This window comes from Rissa tridactyla, chromosome 12 (assembly GCF_028500815.1).
Source record: "Rissa tridactyla isolate bRisTri1 chromosome 12, bRisTri1.patW.cur.20221130, whole genome shotgun sequence".
Lineage (NCBI taxonomy): Eukaryota > Metazoa > Chordata > Aves > Charadriiformes > Laridae > Rissa > Rissa tridactyla.
In genome coordinates, this window is record NC_071477.1 from 18,731,003 (window position 1) to 18,753,694 (window position 22,692).

A 22,692-nucleotide genomic window follows, 5' to 3' on the forward strand; every position below is an offset into this window, starting at 1 on the left:
GTCTGAGGTTCCTGAACACGGCGTTACAGAACCGTTCTTCTAAACACAGCAGCAGCACACAAATTCCTTGTTTCATTTTTTTCTCTTCGTATGTTAAGACTCCTACAAGTCAGGGGAGAGGCAGCTTTGCACCCAGCAGAAGGAGGGCACAGGACACCGGTTGCCAGCTGTAGGCCAAACAATTCTAACCACTCCCGATGGCAGGGAAGGTGGACAACCCGACCTCCTCCACTGGCTCCCTGCTCAGTCCTGCGCCCAGCATGTAAGTTCTTTCCCGTTGCCGCTCTGAGGTGCCCACCACCCACGTGCCACGTAGGGAAGCCAATGTGGGGTGGGCTCTGGTGGCCCTCCAAGGTCCAGCCCTGAGCTGCTCGGGGTGCCGGTTCACAGCTGTCGTGAGAAGGACCACAGCGTGCCTCTTCCCCGGGCTGCTCCCCTGTACGGAACACGTGAAAAAGCACTTTCAGACAACCTCTTCCTTCTCTCCTTCCAAAGGAAATACACAGAAATACAACTGGGCATTGTCACACCAGTGGGTCTAGTTACCAGCAGGAAGAGGGTACGAAGGGAAGGATGTGGGACAATGAGCAAATCCTCCTAAGATGCCTGGCTTCGACAGGATGTGGAGCAGCCCAGGAGGCTGGCAGGTGGGACGAGGAATGAACGAGCCCAGCTCACTCTTTTAGTCAGTGACATAATCATTAATGAAGGCTTTGCATATGCCAGACTCCGTGCTTCCTAAATAAGCGTAAAGGAGCTCTTACCTCCTGGGAGAGCTGCAGCAGCACATCAACACCAACAGGACCCAGCCTCAGTAACAGGTTGCAGGGTCCTCCTACATGAACGTACGTCCCTGCACGAGACAATAAGAACAGGACAGTGGATATTTCTGGCTCCTGCACGCAAGTGCAGGAAATTGCTTACACCAGTCTGGCCCAGCCCCTCAAGCAGATCTGTTGCCACTTGACCTAAACTCCCTGGCAGCTCCCGGCATGTCACACCTGGAGCAGCCACTGAAATGCAACAGCAGAAGGTGGAATCACGCTCCTGTGAGCTCCTGCTCTGCATTCCCAGTGAAAGGATGAGGCCCAAATGTCTCTTCTGTCCCACAAATGAGCAGAGCAAGCTGTTAAGCAGGTTGAAGGACTGCAAGCAAAACGAGTACTCCCTCAACATGTTGAGCAACTTCAGGAAGAACGCATGTACAATGCACAGGACAGCCCTAAACACCTGGAGAAGGGGTAGTGGTAAAAAAAAGCTCACCAGAGGAGTCTGGGAAGGATCATGAGACTATTAATACGCGACTGGCCCATCCCAGCGCAGGAGGCCAGGCAGCCCAGGGCGCCCATGGGCAATACTCCCTGTGCAGGCAGAGAGGTGGATCCTTCACAAGCACAGCACGATTGTCCAAGCAGCAGAGCCTACCCCCAGCTCACCTTGAGCCTCAGGGTCTTTCTGATGTCCTTGACAACTTTCCCAGGCTCCTGCGTAAGCTCCTGCCCTCTCCTTGACTTCTCAGACATTCAGGAACAGACAGCCAGCGCTGAGGGGTAGGCTGTGCAGACACAACATGCACAAAAGATGAGGATATTGGTCCCTAAGGCACGCCGCAGAGCGGCAGATGTACCATCACCCAGACCACTGGAAGAGGTGTTAATCTCGCCACAGGACACCAATGGCCCTGTCGAGCCCGATGCAGCGCTGCTCAGCAGGAAGGATGGGGCACAGGTGCAAGGCAGTCTCTCGTAGAGAAAAGAGCAGAACAGTCTTGATTAGAGTTTATCATACAAGAAGGCAACAGAGATCAGACAAAGCCGGGCAAATGCGAAGAGGCAAATGGGGAGGGCAGGAGCCTCTACAGGGGAGTGTCTACCAAGAAAAGAGCTGCCACCAGCATCATCCAAAAAACCCCATGTACTAGGCCAAGACCACAACCAAACACCTGCAACGGGGCCCAAGAAGCTGGAGAACATCACAGCAGGCGACTGCTGTGTTCCTGGCACAACTCTAGTAGCGGAAGAGTTAGAAAGGCACTCGGTAATTTCTAGGTATTAACATTTATGAACTGCCAATGCTGGTATTTTTGTCTTCCTGGATGAAAGTACACACGGCCCAGTTTCGGAGCTGAAGACGGCAGTGAATTGCTCAGCGTACCTGTAGAGGGGACCAGCAAACTCCTCCAAACGCTCACCCAGTACTTCAGTTCATCTCCCAGATGCAGAAAACCTCTGCGACATGCTGAGGATTAAACTGGTCCCACAGAAATGCTACAAGTAGACTGCGCCAAGTCTATGTTGATTTGAATTTCTGAAAGTGGGCCTCCTCTGCAGGGTTTTGGAAGCTGGAGAGTGTGGAAAAATATGACCGTGTGTCACAGGGTATGGCGTGGCTCCCTCTACCCCTCTAAGTGGTGTCATGCAGTGGGACACATCACAGGGACCACGCTTGCAGAACCAGCCACCATGACAGGCTGAGAGAGCTGGGGGTGTTCAGCCTGGAGAAGAGAAGGCTCCGGGGAGACCTTAGAGCCCCTTCCAGTCCCTGAAGGATCCTACAGGAAAGCCGGGGAGGGACTGTTGGCAAGGGCATGTAGCAATAGGATGAGGGACAATGGTTTAAACTCGAGCAGGGCAGGGTTAGATTAGACATTAGGATGAAGTTCTTTACACTGAGGGTGGTGAGACACTGGCCCAGGTTGCCCAGAGAGGTGGGGGAGGCCCCGTCCCTGGAGACATTCAAGGCCGGGCCTGATGAGGCCCTGAGCAACCTGATCGAGTTCAAGATGTCCCTGCTCACTGCAGGGGGGTTGGACTAGATGGCCTTTAAAGGTCCCCTCCAACCCAACACATTCTATGTTCTATGATCCCCTGCCAGCTGATGCTTACCCACCCATGCCCTTGCTATTCTTCATCTACTCTACATTCATCTAATTTAAAGCTCTGGTGGAAAATTTTGCTCTTGCTCACATCTCCAATTTCTGCTTACCTTACTTGCCAAGCCAAAGGCAGAGTGAGACAAGTCCATGGGTAAGTCCAACTGCTATGTCAGTTCTGACCCGAGGGCTCGGTGGGGCAGAAGCACGACTACAAACCTCACTTGGTGGAAGACGAGGAGTTGGAAATCTGGGAAGTGGTAACTGCACTTTAACAGGGCTTAGGCACCTGGACAGCACAGGAAACACGGAGATCATCAAGGCCCCTGTGCTTTCTTTTCTGCTTACAGAAACAAGAAAGCCAAGTTCGAGCTGAAATAACGAGAGCTTCCTACAGGCTCATGGCTCTTGCTTTTAAGACACCTGAGCAAGTCAAGGGAACAAGTCCTTTGGAACAATAAGTGATGCCCAAATTCCATATACGAGATAGGAGCTCAGGTTGGATGATGAAGTGCTCAACACGGCTCCTTCCAGAAGAAACACGCAGCCATATATTCACTTAAAATACACTAAGTGTCCTCAAGCCAATGCTCTGAGACCACTTTCAAAAAACCCAACCGCATAGACAAAGATCTGTCCATAAGCAAAATAACTTCAATCATTCCCTCTGCAAAATCCTCGAAAACAGGAAAAGATGGGCTTTTCAATGTTTGGTTAAGACCCCTGCGTTCTGCTGCACGTGAGGCAGTACTATACACGGGCAGCATTTTTACCTGCTAATCGCGGCTGCTGTGATGCTTGCAAGGTGCAGGTTTTGCTACTGGGAATGCATTCTCTCGCAAGGACTGTAAATTCTGGTTGTAAAGATGTCTTATACATAAGATACAGGCAAGGCACATTTCTCGCCTATTGGCACGCCACCCCCAAGAGTAAGAGAGAGGGTCATATTCTACATCCAAAGCCCGTCTCCAGGTAACTCATGGCTGGGAAGCAAAGTCTTCTCTTGTCCTACGTAGCCTCCGGTGTACTTTTCCTCTTTAACAGATCACCCTTTTAATTCATAGACAGTTTCTGCCTTATTCTCTTAACAGGCCCCGCACACTCCTGGCCAAAACACACCCTGAGCGCTGGCTCGGCTCTGCAACAGCAGGGGGTGGTGAAGGCATTTATGGAACAAGCAGAGCACTATGATTATAGGCCTTTATTCTCATATTAATAAAAAGCACAAAAGCAGATGCCAGGGACCATAATCCGGCTCCGTGATTTCTGGAGCCTCCTGCCCATAAATACAGGAGGAGGTTCGATGCTGACTGCGCAGCTGCCCCGCAGTGGGAACACAAAGACATTGTCACCTCCAGCCTCGTGGTCCACGCATCCCGCCACCTTGCTGGCTTCACGGCCCCAGCACCACAGACGCTGCACGAGCACCAGGCTGGATGGTGGTGTTCTCCCGGCCCCGTGTTCCCATGGCATGGATAACACGAGCCCAGGTTTAAATTACATAGCAGGAAAGGGGTTAAAGTTTAAACGACTGTTTTGTATATGAATTAACGTATGTAGCTTTGAGCCAAAATATCTACCATTAATTTTTCCACCTATTTCAGGAGCAGTAAGATACACAAAGTAAAGTTTATTTTGGTACTTGGTATACTTCACTCTCATTAAAAATAAATTAATCAGCAAATTCCTACGCAGCTCAGTCTTCCTTTATGTAAATACAACCCAGCTGTAATGAATTACAAGGTGTTATTATCTCACACACACTGTATAATACTTCACACATAAGAGGTTTCTCTGCTTAGCTCAGCTTTCAACAAAAGCATCTTAAATAAACTGCAAGCAAGTTGTTTGGTCTGTAATGTTTTCACAGAGAAGGGATACACCTCACACATAGAGGGTTTCTTTACATGACTCATTTTATAACAAGTTAAACGGAGGAAGTTCGCCTTGGAAAAAAAATAACAAAATGCCTTTTTTATACACAGAAGGCTCCCTAAGAGAAGATTTAAAAAAAAAAAAAAAAAAAAAAAAAAAAAGGCAAGCCAGTGTTTGGGAGCCTATATTCTGCATCCCGCTGCTCTTTACACAGAGAAGGGATGTCAAATATTCCCCAAAACACACAACATGAAGAAAGCAGCTTCAGAGGAAGAACAGGCACAGCCAGGCACAGCCGCGCTTTCACCAGATTAAGGAGTCACAAATTAAGGATTAATTTCACAAATTAAGCACTACCACCTCTGACTTTTGTTTAATAGTTTTATTAGGAATAAATCCTGATATTATAGGGCTTATTCTTATCAAAAGCACAGAGGGCACAGAAAACACATACCCATTCAATGTCGCCCAGACTGACATTTATTATGGAGTAGGATTTTAGACAGGAGAGAAATGAAAACTGTTTTTGTCACTGACCTGGAAACAGCCCGGTGAACCATCCCCCTGCGCGGTGCACCTCGGCCTCCGCTGACCTCATCAGCGGAGCTCTTGCTCCTGTAATTACTACCTTGGCGTCATCTGCCTGCACGGCCACATAAAGTTTTCACTGGCGTTGACAGGTCTTGTTAAAAGGCCCTGGACCACTGCTTTGGGGGAGGGAGGACAGCACGGTCCCGTCCCACCGAGAGCCATGGGCAGAACCAGGGAAGTTCTTTTCATAAAGGAATTCTTAGACTACAACTCTAAAGAGAACATGGAAATATCAGCAAGGCAGACTGAAATACCGAGTATCTGAGGCAGATATTAGCGACAGCCCAGCCACAATTTTGGACTTTATTCTCATTATAACAACAAGAGTCGTAGGGGATTACTAGGGACTGTGCATTATTCTTTGCATCCTCCTATCCCTGTGCAACACAGCAGAGAGTTCCTAAAAAGGATTTTCACAGAAAACCCTTCAGAATCTGTTAAAGCAATTCTTAACTCCACTAAAGCAAAAACGGACCATTCCGTCTTGATAGCAGGCTTTTAAAATACATTAACATCTAATAGGCAAAGCTCAGATTTGCATTCACCACCATTCAGCGAGCAGAGGAACACTGCTGTGTCTCCATGTAGCAGCTCTCCAAAGAAGGCAAAGGACAGCAGTGTCTCCTTGAGATAACTCTAAGTCATGGTAAAACATCTGGTTCCCTAAAGACAGAAGGCAGGTCTTTCAGTTTGTCAGCGAGGAGCCCTCGGTGCCATAAAAAGGGCAGAGGTTCTCAAACCAACTAGCATTTATTGGCAGGTGAATATTCAGAAGAGTACAGCTGTCCCATCTGCTACTGAGTCACCACGGATAGGACATCTAATTACATATTTTCTTTTCAACAGCAGATTTTCCTTCCTGACCCCACTGATAGAAGTGGCAGGCGCCGGCGCCCTCAGAGTCCTTCGTCATTGTAAACAGGGGAATGGGGCTTGAGGATGCTGCGGGCGTTGCTCTCCACCAGCGGCCGCCAGCTCACCTCGCCCGTCAGCAGCAGGTCCTCCCCGCTCAGCGCATCCAGGTGCTGCACCTGCAAGGACAGGACATTAGCGCAAGGTGTCCCATCACCCATTCAAGCTCCTCAGGAGCTACGTAAACCATAAAGCAAGCAGTACAGGGAGATTTTAGTGTACTTTGACATTTGGATGAGGTAGAGGTAGACCTAAAGAGATAATTGAGGACTGCGTAAGTGTCATGGAAAGGCTGGGAGATAAGTATCTGCAGATCCACTGGAGTTAACTGCGTAAGGCCTTCTCCTAACACCTTAGCTAATGCTTCCTCTGAAAGTTTGGCAACACGACAAAGAAGCACCACACAAAGCTGACACGAGTCATTTCATCTTCCTGGCAGTTAATTCAGATGACAGACTGTAGTACCATCACCTACATGGAGTGCCCTCATAAAAGGGTTTCGCATAGACCAAAACTACAGAAAAAAAGCCCAACCAGCAGGGAGCATCTAGTGACAGGGCATGCTCTAGTGACAGAGATTGTAGAGGGTTTTTTTTTTTTTTTGGGGTGTGTGTATGGTTGGACTTGATGATCTCAAAGGTCCTTTCCAACCATGAAGATTCCATGATTCTATGATCTGAGAGTTATAATATAAAAGCACGTGAGCTGGAGGAGATGAGCATGGAATGAACACTCATTCTCGCAATACAAGAAATACTTGGGACCAAACGAAATTTTAAGGTGCAATGTAAGCAAAATAAAAAACCTCTTCTCACATACCATAGGGTGAACCTGCTGCCACAGGACACTGCAAAGGGACGGGGCGGGGAGTGAGGGGGGAAGGGGGAAAAAGTCCATCAAGGGTCAGTAAAAGACAAAACCACCACCTCTGGCTCAGGAATTCTGTGAACAAAGATTGCTAGGAGAGCTGACCAGGGAAATAGTACACATGCTTGCCCTGTTACTGCATTCTTCTCTGGCATCTGCTAATAGCCACTGTTAAAGACAGGATCAGCAAGAAATTGTGGGAAAGACCTCATACACCATGCTTACTACAAACAAAAGGTAATTCAACCAGGAATTTCTCAAGAGAGGAAAGAATACACCAATGGCCACAGAGGGTCAGACCAAAGAGCCACCTAAGCACAATATCTTGTTTCTGACAGTCATCAACAGGGGATCCCCCAGGAGCAGTTACATACAATGCATGCAGCCAATGTTATTTTCCTTGTTTATTTTCCCTTCCTCTCAAAATTTGTTAGGTTGGGGATTTTGAGCTGGAAGTGGTTGTGGATTTAATAGCCCTGCACACGCTTCTCTTCCATGAACCTTGCCACTGGGTTTGGGACCCACCTGCAATCGTAGCATCCCAAACAACCTGCGTCTACATTACGTGCCCACCTTCTTGTATCAGTAAACAGCCTTTCCTTGCTCACCTTTCACATGCCTTCAAGATTTCCCAGAGCTGTCTCATATGCTTTCTCAGCTGTTTTTCAGGCACATCCTACTCATTGCTAACAAAGGAGCTGTTTCATGTCGCCCTTACGTTTCTTCTCTGAGCCGTCTTCAGTTCAGTATTTATCTTTCTTGATGGTCAGAATCCAAACTATACACATTATTCAAGATCACAAGGGTACCATGGATTTAAAAAGTGGCATGACAACACTATTTTCTGTGTTCCTTCCTTAGTAGTTCTGAGCATTTGTTTTACTTTTTTTTTTTTTAAACACTACAGAGTGCTGAGCTGACATTTTGATAATACAATTACAATCTCAAGGACTCATTCCTGTGTGGTACCAGACAGTTTAGAGCTCATCGATACGTATGTACAGCTCAGACTGTTTTTCAAGGGCACCACTTCAGAGCTGTCTACAGGAATGCCCTGCCCTCACGGGAGCTGCGTCGACTCTTCCCCAGTGTGCCACGCTCATCTGTGTGGTCACTGCTGACGGCTTCTGTCCTATCCTTTGCTTGAACATACAGAAGTGCAACAAATTCCCCACTTGGCAGTATATTGTCCCAAATTACATACTTTTTATATGTGTTTGCTCCCTGCCAATCTTCAGTTTTGAACTTTCCTATAGCCTAACTGATATTAAGCATTAAATTACGTCTGTCCCTCCTGAGAAGCCCTCTAGCATTCCAGAAGCGGCCTCAATCCCTTACAAAGTTCAGCCCTTTACTTCCCTTTACACACGCTGAAAGACCCTCTCTCCAAATCTCTATCTGGTCCTGAATACAGTACTGGAAACATTACGGAGAATGCTGTTGTGGAAGTTCTGGTCTGCAATTCCCTGTCCAACAGCCCACACTCTTCCTCCAGAAACCCCCCTTACCCCTTTTCTGTCTTTGGTACCCACCTGGACTGTACCCTACCAATATTTCCTAGAAGCCTGGTTTACAAACCTCCTAAGGGCTGAGAGGACAAACACTACTTGATATTGTTTCCTCCAGGTAATAACTGAAAGAAACAGAAATAATTCTGGAAAACAAAACCTTTTACTTCTTTCCCACAAAGATCACCAGGAGACTTTCAAGCTCTGTGTGCTATTTCATTACGAAGAGGATCCCAACTCCGCAACATCAGTTATAGTTCTACAACAAGCTGCAGCCCATTTCTGACACATTTTGTCACGCCCCTCCGTAGCACAGGTCCAGAAAAAGATGCGCAGAATTGCTTTCAATATTCTGTGAATTTCTCTGCAGTCGTTTTTCATCGAACTGCAATAAGTATCAGCGAGTTTTTACCATTGAATACAAAAATCAGTTATGTTTATGAGGAGAACTGAGGGAACTGAGCTGCGTAGTATGCAAGCAATAAAAACAAATATTTAACATTCTAAACAAGAGAATGAAGAGAAGTCACCCTACGAGCTGTATTTTACCTGTTTGCGCACGTACTCTACAAGTAATTCCAGATGCCGAGGGTCCTCACAGTTCTTGTTAAAAAGGTTTCTCCAAAGAGCTGCCGCCAGGACGTGATCATCAGACAAGATTCCCTAAAGGAAGAGCAGAGGGGGGTTAAAAACTGCCCGTGAAGAGGGTCTGAACACAAGGCAAGCACCTTGCTCTGTTCAGCGACTAACAGTATTAGCTGACTCAAAGCCCACAGCTGCTATGGACTGTACCTACGAACAGGCATCAACATCACTCTTTCCCAGAATGGAAAAACAATCCTGGCCTTAAATTAATTTACAGAGCAGCCTCTAACAAATATTCTGGCAAGTTAATTTGGAAAAAAACTGGGTCAGGGTATTCCTAATGTAGCAGCCGATAATTGCTTTTCTTCATTATGAAATGTTTACCATAAAAATTTTGGCGTTACAGAGAAGAGAACACAGAATTGTGTGAAGCCCATGACACTTGGAAAAGGAAAAATAAAGGGTATTTAATACAATGTTGCAGAAATGTAGTCAGGACTTTGCTTTTTGCTTTGCTTTTCTGTTTTTCCTTCTAAATGGAGAGAACTCTTCCTCGTCAAGAACTATCTAGATTTTTCCAGTTAAATCTAATATTAAATTTGGCTTACACAAGCATCACATCCATGAGTGCTTTTTGTCTAAGTTCTCTCCCACTTTTATTGTCTTTTTAGGTTATGTGGTGTTGTCACCACATAACTCCTGTCTTCTGCTAACGCGTTTGCCAACAGCGAGACAGGCCTTCAAAATATTCAGTTAAAAATAAAAAAGGTCAACATTTGTCTTTAATTTAACCAGACATTTTGTTTCCAAAAAAAGAGTGTCAACAAAAAGAGAAAAGAAAAAAAAACAGACACAGGCAGACACATCCCAGCTATACCTAAAACTAGGTTAAAGACTTGCATGCATAACATCGTCCACAACTCTATGAAGTTTACATTTACAAGATATTAATAACGCAAATCACCATGCAAAAAATAACATCACCATGTGAATAAGAAGAGCATCTGAACAGCAACACCCACTACAGCAAAAAAATGACTAAAAAGAGATGATGTAATTGTGTTTCCTTTTTGAAAGTCCTGCAGACACAGTGGTGCTTTTGCCTCCCCATATTATTATATACTTCCTATAAATGCCCTCTCACACAGACTCCCCATAAATACTCCCTTTGATTTCAAAGTATAGCCCAGTACTATGGGATTCAGAGGGAGGAAATGATTTACTGACCGTCAAGCAGTGACGGTGAAGCAGTACAAAGAACGTCCCTCCTTCCACGTCCCATGGCTTAAATCAATATGCTGTGTGCTTTCTTTTTTCTTAAAAGCACTTTAATTCAAGGCATAAGATGATCACAATAACTAAGAAGCCTGCTTCCATAACATAACATCTCTCCAAAGGTATATACTGCAAATATTTTACCCATTTGGAGCATTCTGCGTTTGTGAATTAGATGGTCTATTTGTTCTTGCACATTCTCTGAAAACATCCTTCTTACCTCATCATATCCAAACAGAGCTGCATAGAAATTTTCTACCATGCTTCTCAAATCTTCCTTTAGAGCAACAGAATTAATCTGAAAAATAAACCAGAAAACCATCTGTATAGGCTTTAAAAGAGGAGGTGATGCGAAAATATTACTGGTTTCACTCCGAGTAGGCAAAGAAGAAACAGTGCTTTGGCCCACATCAGTGGGGATTTGGCTGGAAGTAACGGTGTTCGCGCACTCAAACATTTTAGAACATGCAATGCAGCTCCACTAATTCTGTACACAAATGAAAGTCAGCGTTACTCAGAATATATGAATAGCAGAAAGATTCTCAGCCACCAGTGCTGACATACAGCTACGTGAGCGGAGGAAAAAACGCAAGTGGTGAAAGAGCGAAGGCAAGGCTTCCTTTCGGCAGCAGCACAGGCTAAGATAACAAAGACTCCTCTGCATTTTAACTATTAAGCAGGTTCTCCAGATCTGGACTCGTTCACACAGGTATTCTAGAAACTCAGAGGTTTTTCAACACTTTTTCTAGAGCACAGACTCCAGAGCTGGACGTGCTATTACAGCAACAGTGTTGTAATGCTAAAGAGAGAGGCACATCCTTCCCACTGCTCCCTCCTTACTTGTCAATATTGACTTTCTCAGTCAGGAATCACACCAATTCTGTACCTACAGCATCTTACTAGAAGCTCAGACTTACTAGTTTTGGACTACGAGTAAATTTCTTTCAGAGTTTGTGATGATCCAGCTACTTCCCCCTGTGCTGTAAGAGTGACTCAGTCCAAGTTCTGCACTGACTTTTGACTAAATTTAACAGTTGCTTAAATATTTGCTGCTTTGGTCTAAGCTACCCGTTGGCTTCCAGAACTGACCCCGTGCGAGGTGAAGACTGCACCAGATCTCCTGCGGAGCGATGTCTGAAATACCTCGCGTGCATCCCCCTCACATGAACTGCCTATTCCTTGTGCCTGTGCTTTTTACTTCTACCAACAAAATGATTTAATAAATGGTTCCTCTCCCGAGGGCTAAGCTACGCTTCAACTGGTAAAGCTGCTTCTCTGCATTGACTCTCACGAGAAATCTAAGAGCTCCCAAGCATTTATTTTCTACAGCTCTCGCACGCAACATAAGTATAAACGACAATCTTCGCAACTGCCCGCTAGCGGAGCACTGCTGTAGGAGACTGCACCTTGGAGACAGGTTTTACAAAAAAGAAAAGCGCAACCAGGAATGGAGGGTAAGACATCAGTTCTGCTATGGGACAAGCGCTGCTGTCTTTGATGTACGGCTTATCACAAGGCAAATGAAAAGCTGTGAAAACTCACAGATCCAAAATATTAATACTTATGACAGTGTGAACCGCGTGTCCCAAATACTATCCTTAAGAGTCCTCACCTCGGTAATTATACAACAGCTTTTCTATCAAAATACGAATTAGTTTTTGCCAGGCTAGCAAACCTCCAGTTTAAATATTCTTCCATGAAACCACTATCTTTTTTCATCTGTTGATTTTTATAGAAATGCATGGAGTGCAAACACAAGGAAATTCCTTTTATGTCAGTTACTCATATTTTTCCATTAATATAAACTATTAAAATTCATGCAGATATTTTATAGGCTATCAAGATTTGGAGACTGGTTATTACTGAATGTTTAAAAAAAAAAGAACTAAGCATAAGAAATCAGAGGGTTAAATGATGACTGCAACTGCTGTAATGACTTAATTAAATTTTTATTGAGTACATAAACTATGATGTCATTTCTACCCAACCACGCTCAAACTTTCTCTGCGTGTCAGAGATCGTGGTTTTTCTCAATAGAACATACTTCTAAATAAGCTGCACTTCTACAGCTCTAATAAGGGGGAGCAGGTCTCATGTAACACACTCAATAAATTATCCTTCCATTTTAAACAAACAAATTCCATGAGTTATTATATATTTGCCACGCACTTTTTATGACATAATAAAAATGTTACCTCAAGGATTACTTAACACATACTACAAATGTTACAGCAGGCAACTGCAAGGGGCAAAGAAAACAAATAGTCCCATTACAGAGACAAGTCCTGGACTATACATCCCCAGGGAAGCAGCTTTCTGTACTGAAAACAAAGAGCAGCAGCTTTAAGTTAGCAAGAAATAGACTGATGAAGCAGATAACCAAGTTAAACAAACACAGCAATAAATACATCTTAAAAGACAAACAGATTAAAATATAAAATATGACTTTGGGGATGGAGCAGTATCTTAGGCCATAAAATTACATTTAAAGGAATATCACAGTTTTTGAAGAATACAACCAGTATTGGTTAAGTACAAACATTGTAGGAAAAAAATCCAGATCCAGAAAAATGAGTAAACACAAATCAGCCTTTGTCGGAAATGCTCCCTCTTTTTAAGCTTGTACGTGTTCTTACCACTGGCAAGTTTCATGACCTGGTTGGTCACGATTCTGCTGCCTCTTCCACAGTTTGTTACTAAGATTAAAAACTGCTAGACAATTCCAAGTGAGTAATTGCTAATAACAAGGAAAAAAACCAGTAACGGCTGGAGCTCTTCTAGGCACTTGGCCCCTTGGCCTTCTTTGGAAAAACCCATTGCAGAGCCATCACCAGAATGAATTTATATACCGTCGCCTAAATTCACACACAGAACTATCTCAGCTCAAAACACGGAATACATTTTTGGTATATTTCTCATGTTTACAAGACCTTTTAAAAAAAGGAAATGTACAGCTAACGTATCTTCCTAATACATGCCACAACTTCTCATTGAAAGACTCCATGATCTCACACTGTGCCTGCGAGACGACTACAGCATACGACTACTGCGTTTTCATTAGCGTACCGAGTAAGAAACCTCGGCTTCAGCCTCAACGAGTTCAACATGCATCATTCAACAGCCAGCTGGTGAGGCTTACTGCCATATCAGAAAATTTACAACATCAAATCTCAGTTAAGGTCTTGCATTCTAACAAAATTTCTAGGAGAGAGCGAGCACGCTGCTTTATTGTATATGCTGGATGCGTATGAAAACATCTTATGTACGGGCACAGCTTTTAAAGTGAAAGCTGCTATAAGATTAGTCTGTATTAATGTCTTTTGTTGGATTGAGAGCATTCTTTTGTAATGAACCTCTCCTCATCCCCACTGACCGTGCTTTGGTTCACACTGCAACGGAGTCTCGGCGCACACAAACTGGGAAAGGTGCTCCGATGCGCTCTGCCTGCTGACGGGCGCTCAGCCCCTGGGACCAGCCCCGAAAAGACCATCCCTGTGGAGCAGGGATGCTGGAGCATCGACCGTTACACTCCACACATGTGTTCCTCGCAGACCACACTAAATGCTAGTTTAGACATAGCTGCGGCGTCCACAGGCTACACTATTTGAGAGCACTTTAACAGGAGTTTCTTTTTGTTACGGCTTTTGCCAGCACGTGTTGCACCCTTAAGCTACTTTAACACATTAATCCATCCATAGACTATAAAGCCAGAAGGGACACTTCCAACTGCACCTTGTACAAGCACTAGTCATTGAATTTCACGCAGCAATTCCTCTCTTTAGGCCATAAGTTATGGTCGAACTAGATTTTTTTATGAAGAGATTTCAGCCAGAAGAAATGATTAGATCATAGAACCTGACCCTCTGCATATCACAGACCATTACATTTCCCCGCTTTCCCTCTGTACTAAGCTCAGCAAGTTGTGTTTGGCTAAAACCTATCACCCTCACAGCTGAACATGTGTATCTCATTTCATATTTGAATTTTCTGGCTTAAGTTTCCACCCCCTCGTTCTCATTATACCATTCCTGCTAGAATAAAAAGCCTCGTCTGTGGAATGTGTTTGCTCCTGTAGCCGTACGCAGTAGGTGTGTCGGCACAGTCATCTTTCCAAGCTCAGATTAGGCTCTTTAAGGTAAGGTTTACACTTGGTGTGCTGATACACCACATCATCGGTGCACTCCTGGAGTGGTCAAAGTTGCAAGAGCAAAGCAGTGGCTTATGCTGATGAAGTAAAAATTAATCCATCTCTTGTGCAAGACGAGTTACGCAGGTATGAGTACACTCCTGTTGTTACGAGTGAGCCGATCTGGGGACTCCTGTTAGCCACGCTGCCACGAGCATCAGTCCACTCCCACTGATGCTTTTCACTACTGGGACATTCGACACTGGCAGAAATTCCTGAAGAAGATACAAGACAAATCTTTTCACGATAAAAAAACATCACTCCTCAAACATTAAGGCCTTTTTACGTACCTTCTCTCAAGCTGTATTTGGAAAGAATATATAGTTTACATTAGTTATAAATAATATATAACCACATATAGTTATATATGGGCTTTTTAAGTGTTTCCTGCCCTTTTAATAAACTCACATGCCGTTAAAATTGGAAAACCTGCATACAGCCCTTTTATTTCCTCCAATAACATAACTATTACTTCTAGGACAGTAATTTTGAAAATGACTGAGACTGTAGCTAGGATCAAAAAGATTAAATTAATAAAACAGATCAAAAATATCTCTGTAGCAAGGGGCCAAAAAGGCCAGTTCCTTCAGGCAATTTCACATAGTTGTGAAATGACAAAGATATTGCAGAAATTTTTCCAATCTTCATTTTTTGAGTCTTTTATTAACGACCCTCTTACTCTGTCTGCAAACAAGCTGACTGGCTTGTAATTAGCTACAGCTGTGAATCCCCATATAGTTTAAAATATTAACTTTTCTGATAAACGCTCAAATTTTCTAATTAAAAGTAAGCAATTCTGTAATGCACCTCAGTAGATAAATAACTTCAGAGAATAGTCTTTAAAGCCTTCTTCAGTGTCCAGTGATAACATACTTCAGTACTGTATTGCTCTAGGCAAAAGCTAAACGTCAGATTGTATCAGAACCAGCTCCTGCCAAAATCTTCAATCCATAAAAACAACATGTTAATGAAGAAAGACTTTTGCGTGCTCTGCTACCTTCGTAACAATTGCACAGTCATCAATAACACTCCTTGCAGCATGGTTATTTCAAGCAGACATAGAAAAGCAAGTTATACAAAGTTATCTACGTATTTCAGCAAAACCAGATGCTCACCCTCAGCTGTCCGGTACCAGGAAAAATGAGGTATAATCTGAGGTATAGATTTGGAAACTCTACCATGGTAACACTTAAAGATGCAGAGCAGATCACGGTACAACCTTAACTGTATTCAGTATATGGGGCTTATTCCAAAGTCCTTCATCTCTGCAGGACATGGCTGGCAGAGTTCATTGACAACCTCTCAAGAGAAAGACCAGGGAAAAGAGGTCCCACCGCTGCGCTCTGACTAGCCGTGTGAGGGCGGGCAGTTGTCGAGGTTTCTTCCCGTGACGCCACTTTTAAAAACCTGCTTGCTAAAAGCCTAAAACGGATCACGACCACGTTTCTGAACACACCAGAATCCAGAATTCAGTCTGATAAACTGAAAGGAAGTTACGAGACCAAGTTTAAAAGAAGCACTCGGAGAAGACAGCAGTAAAGGTAAATAAATCGTTAAGGTCGATATTCACTGTGAGCACTTACAGAGATCCTGCGAAACTCCATCTCTCTACTGAGACAAACCTCAGCAACTGTCAGGAAGAGTCACCACAGGAAACGCTGTACTGGGCCAGACCAAGGGTTCACCTTACCCGGGATCTCACCTTCAACAGTACCCAGATACTGAGAAAGGTAAAAGGCCTACAAACTGATATACGTTTCCTCCAAGTGTTCTCCCAACCACCTTCAGCTCAGGCCAATTCTCAACCCTTGATATTTGTTTATAGAGCAACCTTCAAAAGGTGTCTATGTCAAGCAACTTGTCCAGTAAACTTTCTGCATCCACAGCGTGCTTCAGCAAGAAGTGCCCTGGTCTGGTACCCGTGACGAGAATCACCACCTGGTGGCTTCCTGCTGGCTTCATCTGGTGGCCCGGTTCTTTCACTGCAGAAGGCAGCAAATGCACATTCTCACAGCACTCGGGATTCTTACAGTCCATCGTATTCTGTGTGATATGATCTGCCCATAAAACAAGACTTAAGATAATCTAATAATAAGTCAAGAGCAACAAAATCCCTGGGATCATAAAGTACTAAACTAAACGAAATGTACTGGATGAAATTTAATAGGCCGCGGAGCCATGAAAGGTGGCATCCATTTTGAAAAGTATTTCAGCAGGAGCGGGTAAGTGAAATTAGCAGAAAAAACAATAATAAATGAAAATAACAATCACAGATAATTGTAACCAGTAACATTCAAGGCTGATAAAGGTACTAGTAGAAGGTATTTAAAAAAAAAAAATAATAAAATTTCTAAAACAATGCACACACGTTCATCAGCTCTAATTCCGGAAACTGATCTTAAAGAAAGAGATTTTGTGGCGAAATCTCAAAAAAATTTCAGTTAACAATTAAACCATGAAGACAAATAAGTTTTAGGAATTATTATGAAAGGAACACAGAACAAAAGAGGAAAACTATCTGCCATAGTGTGCCCGCATATAAAATGCTGCACAGATTTGTTACCTTTTAATCTCAGAACAGATCTAAAAGAAATAGAAAACAGCCAGAAAAGACCAAGGTAACCACATATGAGGAAACACTAGTTATATTCAGGAAGAAATGAGGATGAAGGTGATGGAGAGGTAAAATCATAAGTGGTATTGGACAGGTAAACAAGGAATTACTATTCATTGTTTCTTATTAAAAAAACAAAACGTAGAAAAGGAGCTGATGAAACGACCAATTAATACTTTAAAAAGTTTCTCATGCAACACAATTAAGTGGCAGAAGTCATTATCACAGGACATTAAAGAGCAGAAACTACAAAAGGGGTAAAAAAAGGGACTGCACATTCATAGAGGACTTCTGTTAGTAGATACTAAATCTGATGGTCCCTGGGGAACTCTCCTGTCACCCACTGGGGAGTGCCGAGTGGCACCAGAAGAAATACTGATACACAGTTCTGTTTCTTACACTTTTTCCCAAATATCTCTGGCCATTGCTAGAAACAGTACAGTGGATCTTCATCCGCCATTAGAAGGATGACCCCTGGTATGTTCGTTTTGTTCATTTTTTTATGATCTCTGCAGATGCTGACCAGTACCTCTCCTGCCCGTGCGTCCCCTCCTGCCCTGGCTGGCAGCAAGGCAGCCACAGCTCATTAATGATCCTGGGTACAGTCACCACGTCACTTGCTGACTTGGGTAGGAATTTTACCTGAAACAGGCTAGTGTAATTAAAAAAAAAACAACTGTTACCTTTACTATAGCTTTTAGTAACCCCCATGGAAAGAGGCTCCATTTTATTTAGAAATAAGAGCAAGAATGATCCTGCTCATACCAAACTGATCATCCTCCCTTGGGGGGGGGGGGGGGCGATAATAAAAAGGCATTCTTTCTCCAAGAATTCGGGACCAGAACAAGTTTCTATTGGATAGCAACAGCCATCACCCATCTCCTCTCCTAAAAAACTCTCCACAAAAAAAAAAGAAGTTTATTTCATGTCAAAATGGAGCGACAATTGCTGGAGTCCATACAGTTAGTAAGCAATTAACACGCCAAATCCTTGACGCCAACACCTAGCACTGCTACAGCCTTCATCCAGTGATATCCAGGACAAAGGCAAATACTCACTCTTACTATCTCACTTTCAAATTCATTCCGTAGTGCCTAGCAAACACTTCCTTGTGTTTGCTCCATCAGATTTCCCACTATTTCCTAGCACAGCCCTGTTCATACATGACCTGTTTGACATTCTCCCATCAGCTCCACATTTGGGTAAAATTCTAATTTGAAGTCACATTGCCTTCACCTTCTACCAATGTTCTGCACCTTCTGGTTTCAATCATAAGCTGAGAAAAACCCGATTTCCCCAAGCACTCCTCCTCCCCAGGGCTTCAAAAACACGCACGCCACAGAATAGTTAACAGTTAAATATTTTCTTGCCAATATTTTAAGAGTGCAGAAGGTTCCAAATTGCTGGTAAAATAAACAATGCCAGACTGTGAAAACTCCTGCCTGCCATATACTCTGATGTTAACAAGAGTTTCTTTATTACTGTAACCTTTCAGAAGCGAACAAAAATTATTTCTCTACCCTAGTTCTGCCCTCAAGTAAAAGGCAAAGGAGGAAAATGAACCATGAAAAAGCTGCATGGTAAGATACTGTGAATTTTCCATCTTACTTCTATATTTCATTCAGACTTGATGCTGCTGTGAATAAATAAACTTCCAGAATATCCTAAAACCGTGAGCAAGGATTTTAAGAAGCCAAAAATTTCCTTACACGCTTGTTTCCTCAATAACGCAGATTAAACCTCTATATGGGCCATCTTCCCTCTTGCAAGTGCATGATAAAACAGGAAACACAAAAGGACGAATTTAGGATGCTCTCAGTGAGACACATTATTTTCAAGCTCCTCAGTACGTAGCTCTTTCCCCTGGAGCTTTAGCCATGGACTTCCATCAACACAGGGTCTCTGCTGTTTCCTCACTTTTAAAAAAAAAAAAAATGAAGTCTTCAAATAGCATCTCCAAATAGAAAGAACTGCTGGTACTTTTAGCACAAATGAGACCAATGACTATACAGTTCAGGTGACACCCCCTCAACCCAGTGGTCATTGCCAGGCCTGCCAGCCTTCTCTTGCCTACCAAATACATTTGGCATTTTGGAATCCACGCCCAAGCCATCTGAAAACCAACTCAGATCAGTGTTGCTCATTTCATGCATATCAAAATTGTGTTGAGCCCATCTTCCACCCATGATATCCATACCACTAGCGGAATCTCCCTTTTAACATGCAGTCATTCTCGTGGCCACAAGGCCATCCGACTAACTTGAAAACCAACACGATGTATGTTTTGCTAGCAGCAAACAGAGATCTCCAAGATCAGTTACGCTGGTTATTTTGGTCAAATCTTTTAACCTTTTCATTATTTCCTGCCCTTTGAATATGGAAACAACATTCAAGTTCTTCCAGACGTGTTAACGATAATTAAGTAGTTAATATCAATAGAGATATAGCGAGGGCTGTGTATGGCCAAAAACAGAAGAGGAAAACACAACTGAGGACAGACAAGGGAATAGAAAGAATCTATTGAGCTTCCAAAACCGGAATGGGAACAGAAATACACATCAGTTTGCCCAGATGTGTACAGAAGTATGGTGTGCCATTGCTTATACTAAGTAGTAAGCAAGCATGAAAGCCAGCATTGGGATTATTAAAAGTATTGCATTTGCACTTCCTGATCGTTACCATTTATTCTACTGTGTGAGCTTTTAGGAAAAGCAGTCAAAAATAAGGGCTTCATAGAGCAGCCGCTTTTATGAGTAGACAAAATGTGCCAGAGAAGTCAGAAAACAAAGTAACAAAAAAAACCTTGAGTTCTAACAGGAAAATACAAACATTTGCAAACCCCCTGCCTAGCCAGGCTTCAAGACCCTGCAGTATGTGCACTGCAAAAACGAAGACATTGCGTCTGCGGCGGAACTGAAGATCGGCCTTTGAAGGAGTTTGACAATGAAGTGGCACTGAGCTGCTTGCTGGAGAAGCTGATCCAGAGTGCCAGCGCTGGCAGACTGCCAACCCACTGCCCCAGCACATACCACAGGGCACTGGAGCAAAAACCCCACTACTGGAGACAGCCAAGAGATGTAATGCCCTAGCGAGCAACAAGCCAGAGAGATGATCTTTGCAGCAGTTTTCAGAAGACGTAGGAGTGATGTCTAGGTCAGGAGAGAAAAAGATGAGGCACGAGGATGCTGGCGGAGGAAAGCACTGATGATGGCAAATACGCAGCTGGGATAGAAAAGCAAGTATTTCAGATAAAGAAAGGAATTGGAGAAGAAAAGGAAGATCTGGAGTTGAAAGAAGCAAAGTCACGAAGAGGCTTCAACATGCAAGGGTGAATTTGAAGCAAGCAGACAAGAGGACAGATCCTGAGCTTCCATGGTGGACCTCTGCAAGAGGAGGCTGCTGGATGAGCATGTTGGATAAAGGCAGCCCGTGGCCGTTGAATCAAGTGAGGCAGCACGGCAGGGATGGAGATTGGGCTCAACAGGCACTGACGGCTGTGAAAGGATTAGTTGAACACGAGGGAACACAAGGGAAGGGAGAGAGGTGGTGGTGCCAGCCTGAGATACAGAAAGGGCTCCTGCAAGGAAACAAAGAGAATTAACACGAGAGGTAAGAAATAAACTAGTATCTCTACAAGGTAAGAAGTAGGAAGGAAAAAGTATGTGACACACTGGCAGGGGGGAAATGTGAAACCAGATGCACACCCTGAAGACGGAATCAGACGCAAGCTCCAGTGATGCTTATGTTACTGTCTTTCAAGACAGGGAGGCACCAAAACCAACCAAAACCATATTCCTGAAGAGGAAGCAGCAGGTATCAGTGGCATTCTACCAGCAGCAAAAAGCACAAGCAACAATATGATTAAAATGTATTGGGAAGAACACAGAACCTCCCAACGGTTCATTTGATTACTCTAATTTAGAAGTGACATTGGTCTTGGTATTTTTCTGTATTTACGAAGGAGCCTGAAACTGCATTCATGTTTTTGCTGCAGCAGCTTAGAGCCATTAAAAAAGAATTACAACGGCAACATGAGATACCTTGCTCCCAAGAGTCTCAAAACGCTTAGCCAAGCAGAGCAGCTGATCTCAGTTGAGGAATGCTGGGGCAAACTCCAAAAGGATAGGAAGCTGATAATGTAAATGTCCAAAATACGCAGCATAACAACATGTTACTTAGCCCCGCACTGACCGCAGGCAAATCACAAACTGGATCGTGAGTGATCTACAGAGCACTGGCAGGAGCAGTGACAACGTAGCTGCTACTCGTCCCGTTGCGCCTGGAGACTGCGGCAGGTTCCGTAAGGATCATTTTCCTGTTTCTACCATCATCTCTCTACACTGTCAAAATAAAAATTATGCAGTTGTGGCGAGCAGTAATTTCATCGGTCAACGTTTGAATTTTGGCAACTACACTGTGTTCTGGAGAGCCTGCGGAACACGGGGCAGCACTTAACGCCTAGGAGTACTGTGTGGTAAAGTCGATTTTGGCACGTGAGTCCCAGTGGTGCAGAACATGGGGAATAATGAGAAAGATATTTTGAGAAAAGGTGCTACACGGCAGCTTCCAGTGAACTTCTTGCAGGCACCAGTGGGAGGCACAAAACAGAGCAAGGACACCACCTTACAGTAATAGGATCCAACATATCTGGGAAATTTGCACCGATTTTTTTTTTATGCCAGACTCTACAGAAAACTAGGGCAGGCCACTTGAAAAGAACCCAAGCATATATTATACCTGGATTTCAACATCGGGTACCCTTGGCATGCCCCAACCATGCCTATATTTCAGACAGCCAGGTGTGCTACTTCCATGGGTGCTGGTTCTAGAACAACTACATTAAAAAAAAAAAAAAACGTGTGAGAGAGACCTCCCCTGTTTCAAAACTCCATGACCTGGTAAAGCTAAGCTTGCATCCCCACACATACTGTTTGTTCCAGACCTCATCACAGTCGAGGTATTTTCCAGGTAACATTCCATACGCATGCATTTTCCTGCATATTTAAGTTCTTAAGATTTCAAGAACCACATTTACTGAATTTACTCTGGAAGAGTACCTGATACTATTATTCATTTATGAAATGACAAAATACTGGAAGCTTGCTGTGAACTTTTGAGCTCTTTCAGAAAGGATCAAGGGTTGATAAACTATTTCTTTTGTGATGTTAAAAAAGTTCAGTTAAAACATATTACACAATGACTGGTATCCTATTAAACAAAAAAAAAAAGAGCACAAAAACCCCCACACAGCAATTTTGTACCTCACTACTTTGGCAAGTTCGTTTGATTTTGGTTTTTTTTGTTTTTTTTTTTTTTTTGTTTGTTTTTTTTTTTTTTTTTAAGGGAACACTAAAAACTGGTAAGATTTTATACATTATGTTTTTCATTGAAAAAATCATAACATTTT

At 43.6% G+C, this 22,692-nt stretch overlaps 1 protein-coding gene across 2 annotated transcripts in view; it reads right to left on the minus strand.

Moving 5' to 3' along the window:
- Positions 1-4,482: 4,482 nt before the first annotated feature.
- LOC128916566 (ubiquinol-cytochrome-c reductase complex assembly factor 1) overlaps positions 4,483-22,692 on the minus strand; it is a 48,301-nt gene continuing 30,091 nt past the window's right edge. For both annotated transcript variants that reach the window (XM_054218460.1, XM_054218459.1), the window contains 3 exons: positions 10,706-10,783; positions 9,175-9,288; positions 4,483-6,369 (listed from right to left, as the gene is read on the minus strand). In XM_054218460.1, the coding sequence (XP_054074435.1) occupies positions 6,235-6,369; positions 9,175-9,288; positions 10,706-10,783 (327 nt within the window). In that variant the 3' untranslated portion in view covers positions 4,483-6,234. The remainder of the gene's footprint in view (positions 6,370-9,174; positions 9,289-10,705; positions 10,784-22,692) is intronic.